Source organism: Quercus suber, unplaced genomic scaffold, assembly GCF_002906115.3.
Source record: "Quercus suber isolate HL8 unplaced genomic scaffold, Cork oak 2.0 scaffold_710, whole genome shotgun sequence".
Lineage (NCBI taxonomy): Eukaryota > Viridiplantae > Streptophyta > Magnoliopsida > Fagales > Fagaceae > Quercus > Quercus suber.
Window position 1 is genome coordinate 294,159 of NW_027070151.1, and position 5,464 is coordinate 299,622.

A 5,464-nucleotide genomic window follows, 5' to 3' on the forward strand; every position below is an offset into this window, starting at 1 on the left:
TAGATGAGTGATTTAAATTTTTGAAACAAGAATCACAATTAAGAGGTTCAAAATAAGAAGCAAAAACAGAATCAACACAGCAAGCGCTTACCAAATATCAAAATAGAACCTGCAATGAAATGGCAGCAACACAACAACAGTGAAAACAACACAAAACAGAAATGGCAGCACCACACCAGATGCAACATCTTAGTCTTTAAAGGTAGTAGAGGACACTCCCCAATCTGAAGATATAACCTTTTTTGTTCATAACAGTTTTCTATTTTGTTTTTTCTTTGCATGAATAAGAAAATGCATACATATGTTTTTGATAGTTCAGATGTCACACACATTTACATATAGTTTACTCTTTCACAAATTATACTCAAATGTCATTATATAGAGTTTTCAGCCACATCAAACCATTACATTTGAGCATACTAATGAAACACTTGGCGTACTTAAACCACTCTAATGACAACAAATACAATTCAACTCAAACATCATTCTTTGAGTAGCATGAGTTCAAGAGGTTCAAATGCTTTTATACTGAAAAGATTACAGAATTACAACAATACAATAACAAAGGCAGCAATGCAGGGTAGAAACAACTACTGATGTTCTGGTTGGTTGAGCACTTGAAAATCCTTGAAACATAGGCATTTGAAGCCTGACAGTAAGAACAATAGCAATATAAATAATAAATAAAATTTAATATAAAAATGTAAAAAGGAAAATGGTATATAATATATGAAAGGAGGAAATGCAGGCTCACCAACTGTAACTTGCAGGCAAGTAAAACTTGATAGCTCAAATGTCTTTCCTATCACAATAAAAACTTGGTAATGTGAATTATAACATTAGTAAAAGAATTTTCTACAAATTCAGAAATTTGAGTAGTGTTTGTTGTCCAATTATTACTTCATTCTACTCACAATGATATTTGTAAATTTTTATTAGTTTCAAGCTAATTGGTACAATAGAAACAGTATAGAAATAGTAGTAGTATAAGAAAGAGAAAAAACAGGAAAGATTGAAAGATTACAATAACTATTTGGGCTGTTTTCTTTTATCTAAAATTTTCATTTGTTGTTTTTTTATCTTTCTATGTAATGTAATATTTTATGGTTCTCTATCACAAGCTAAAAATATTGGGTTGAAGCTGTTTCGTAACACAAATGGTGGCTGTAATTGTATGTGTGAAAGACTTTGGTCCTGTAATTTCCTGAAAAGTGGTGGGGACGTACCTATAATTTCCTGAAAGTGGTGTGGGCACTTTGGTCCTCCACGAATCAACTTTGTAGACGCTCCAACAATTCTGAATTGCCAAGCTTGTAGCTTTTGTGGTATGCTCCACGAATCCTATACCAAAATTCTACACAGGAATATGCTTGACTTTCCCAAATCAGGGCCTTCATCTGGTTGCAGACTAAGAACGAATTCGTTGGCATTTCAGTAAAAACCAGATTTTTGGGCATTTTAGATGGTGGATGCCAGAGGGCACCTCCTTCAGCTGTGGGCATTCTTTAATTATAAGCTTTCAAGAAGAGGCAGGGCACCTTCATCTATTATCAACTTATTCAATCCTCCAATTTATCAAGCCTAGATACTTGAGTTTCTGGAAGCCTCCTCCTCAATATGTAATTGCTCGCCTCCGTATACATCGAGAAGCTGAAGTTGCATCAAATTAGGCAGAGCTTGAAGGACCGTTAATGGATTTTCCATTAATTTTGACCAGTTTAAAACAATTCGAGCTGTACTGTTGAGTTTCCGAATCCATTCTGGAAACTTTTCAAGCCGCCCAGCTAGGCCAAGATTTTGTAGTAGGGTGGAGGAGAAGACATTGATTGTAATTCAAGAACTTCTTCCTCACTTTTTGCCATGATTCTCAATGTCTGAAGGTTGCTCATTGTCTCTAGCACGGTGCACAAAGCTATCCCATTTCTCTCTTCAATTTAGTGATCTCCAACTTCCTCAACTGTCCCAACTCCCAATTCTGTTATAAGGCATTGTCGTTGGCTTCAATCGTAAAAAGTTTTTGTAAGGATTTTAAATGCCAATGCCACTGGGTATCTTTACTGCTTGTCTAGAGTCCATATTGTGTTCTACATCTCTGTGTTCAATGTATGCGCAACATACCGTAGCTTATGGAGCCTACTGATCTCTGCTGGTAGTTCAGACACAAGGAACGTTTCAAATCCAAAGTCTCTAGGTAGTGCAGTTTACCTATCGATTTAGAAGCATTTTCACTTTGTATCTCTTAGGCTTAAATATNTGCAAGACTAACTCGGCTATGGATAGCTGAAGGTTTTGTAAAAGAAAAGAAAGGGCTGACATCGGAAGACGTTGCACAAGACTACTTGATCCAGCTTATTCACAGAAGCTTGGTTCAAGTGGTTAAGGATGATTTTATTAGGAGAATTCGATGCTGTCGAGTTCATGATATGATGTATGAGGTCATTCTTTCAAGGTCAGAAGAATTGAGTTTTGATCTAGTCACAATGGTGAATTACTCAAATTTGGAGAGAACTGCTCGACGCCTCTCAATTCAGAACAATGTGAATACTCATTTGCATGGTAGTACTAATTCTCAAACTCGTTCGATTCTCATTTTGGGGGTGGATGAAGTGCCTAATTCTTTTCTTACTACTTGTTTTGCAAACTTCAAGTTAATGAAAATAATGGATTGTGAAGGTGCTCCTATAGATTACATTCCTAAAGAAGTTGGTAACCTATTGCATCTAAAATATTTAAGCCTAAGAGATACAAAAGTGAAAATGCTTCCTAAATCGATAGGTAAACTGCACTACCTAGAGACTTTGGATTTGAAACGTTCCCTTGTGTCTGAACTACCAGCAGAGATCAGTAGGCTCCATAAGCTACGGTATGTTGCGGCATACATTGAACACAGAGATGTAGAACACAATATTGACTCTAGACAAGCAGTAAAGATACCCAGTGGCATTGGGCATTTAAAATCCTTACAAAAACTTTTTACGATTGAAGCCAACGACAATGCCCTTATAACAGAATTGGGGAGTTTGGGACAGTTGAGGAAGTTGGAGATCACTAAATTGAAGAGAGAAAATGGGATAGCTTTGTGCACCGTGCTAGAGACAATGAGCAACCTTCAGACATTGAGAATCATGGCAAAAAGTGAGGAAGAAGTTCTTGAATTACAATCAATGTCTTCTCCTCCACCCCTACTACAAAATCTTGGCCTAGCTGGGCGGCTTGAAAAGTTTCCAGAATGGATTCGGAAACTCAACAGTACAGCTCGAATTGTTTTAAACTGGTCAAAATTAATGGAAAATCCATTAACGGTCCTTCAAGCTCTGCCTAATTTGATGCAACTTCAGCTTCTCGATGTATACGGAGGCGAGCAATTACATATTGAGGGAGGAGGCTTCCAGAAACTCAAGTATCTAGGGCTTGATAAATTGGGAGGATTGAATAAGTTGATAATAGATGAAGGTGCCCTGCCTCTTCTTGAAAAGCTTATAATTAAAGAATGCCCACAGCTGAAGGAGGTGCCCTCTGGCATCCACCATCTAAAATGCCCCAAAAATCTGGTTTTTACTGAAATGCCAACCGAATTCGTTCTTAGTCTGCAACCAGATGAAGGCCCTGATTTTGGGAAAGTCAAGCATATTCCCTGTGTAGAATTTTGGTATAGGATTCGTGGAGCATACCACAAAAGCTACAAGCTTGGCAATTCAGAATTGTTGGAGCGTCTACAAAGTTGATTCGTGGAGGACCAAAGTGCCCACACCACTTTCAGGAAATTATAGGTACGTCCCCACCCACTTTTCAGGAAATTACAGGACCAAAGTCTTTCACACATACAATTACAGCCACCATTTGTGTTACGAAACAGCTTCAACCCAATATCTTTTAGCTTGTGATAGAGAACCATAAAATATTACATTACATAGAAAGATAAAAAAAACAACAAAATGAAAATTTTAGATAAAAGAAAACAGCCCAAATAGTTATTGTAATCTTTCAATCTTTCCTGTTTTTTCCTCTTTCTTATACTACTACTATTTCTATACTGTTTCTATTGTACCAATTAGCTTGAAACTAATAAAAAATTTTACAAATATCATTGTGAGTAGAATGAAGTAATAATTGGACAACAAACACTACTCAAATTTCTGAATTTGTAGAAAATTCTTTTACTAATGTTATAATTCACATTACCAAGTTTTTATTGTGATAGGAAAGACATTTGAGCTATCAAGTTTTACTTGCCTGCAAGTTACAGTTGGTGAGCCTGCATTTCCTCCTTTCATATATTATATACCATTTTCCTTTTTACATTTTTATATTAAATTTTATTTATTATTTATATTGCTATTGTTCTTACTGTCAGGCTTCAAATGCCTATGTTTCAAGGATTTTCAAGTGCTCAACCAACCAGAACATCAGTAGTTGTTTCTACCCTGCATTGCTGCCTTTGTTATTGTATTGTTGTAATTCTGTAATCTTTTCAGTATAAAAGCATTTGAACCTCTTGAACTCATGCTACTCAAAGAATGATGTTTGAGTTGAATTGTATTTGTTGTCATTAGAGTGGTTTAAGTACGCCAAGTGTTTCATTAGTATGCTCAAATGTAATGGTTTTGATGTGGCTGAAAACTCTATATAATGACATTTGAGTATAATTTGTGAAAGAGTAAACTATATGTAAATGTGTGTGACATCTGAACTATCAAAAAACATATGTATGCATTTTCTTTATTCATGCAAAGAAAAAACAAAATAGAAAACTGTTATGAACAAAAAAAGGTTATATCTTCAGATTGGGGAGTGTCCTCTACTACCTTTAAAGACTAAGATGTTGCATCTGGTGTGGTGCTGCCATTTCTGTTTTGTGTTGTTTTCACTGTTGTTGTGTTGCTGCCTATTTCATTGCAGGTTCTATTTTTGATATTTGGTAAGCGCTTGCTGTGTTGATTCTGTTTTTGCTTCTTATTTTGAACCTCTTGAATTGTGATTCTTGTTTCAAAAAATTTAAATCACTCATCTAAAAAAACAAACAAGCAAACTAGTAAAATTTTGCTATATGCATTGTTCATAATGATAAAAACTTTAGTCAATGTCTAATCAATAAACTCAACAAAAGTTAAATTAGTATTAAACACTACAGATTGGATTCAGATATGATGAGTGTTGCTCCAAAAGGCCTTAATATCTTACAACCTGATTTTTGCCAAGGAAATCCAGAACTTACATTCCAAATCCTGGAGTCTGATAAACTATATCTTCCTTGTTACTATCTCAAAACTTGCTAATGAATGAGTTCATAAATTAGCCTGTCATTGTCACTGTAGGGTCCTACTTGGAATTTATCTCTTATCCTTACCAAAAATAAGTGAAATTTAATGTATTTTTGCTGAATTTACTTAATGCAGATAACATCTTGACAGTTAATAATATCTTTGCAATTTTCTAATCCAAGTTGTATCCTTTCAGTAAGCAT

General features: G+C 35.2%; 1 protein-coding gene and 1 long non-coding RNA gene across 2 annotated transcripts; one reads left to right on the forward strand and one right to left on the reverse strand.

Moving 5' to 3' along the window:
• Positions 1-431: 431 nt before the first annotated feature.
• Positions 432-1,291, reverse strand: LOC136064578 (uncharacterized). The gene is made up of 3 exons (XR_010626202.1): positions 1,227-1,291; positions 755-802; positions 432-649 (listed from the first exon to the last, which is right to left on the reverse strand). It is a non-coding gene; the product is annotated as an uncharacterized LOC136064578 (long non-coding RNA).
• A 1,025-nt stretch (positions 1,292-2,316) lies between these two features.
• LOC112036382 (disease resistance protein RPM1-like) lies at positions 2,317-4,782 on the forward strand. The gene is made up of 3 exons (XM_065766492.1): positions 2,317-3,770; positions 4,202-4,249; positions 4,355-4,782. The coding sequence occupies exon 1, from the start codon at positions 2,424-2,426 to the stop codon at positions 3,723-3,725; it is 1,302 nt and encodes a 433-aa protein (XP_065622564.1). The 5' UTR covers positions 2,317-2,423; the 3' UTR covers positions 3,726-3,770; positions 4,202-4,249; positions 4,355-4,782.
• Positions 4,783-5,464: the final 682 nt, after the last annotated feature.

Coding starts and splice junctions, on each gene's coding strand:
- LOC112036382 (XM_065766492.1), top strand. CDS start 2,424: ATGATGTATGAGGTCATTCTTTCAAGGTCAGAAGAATTGAGTTTTGAT.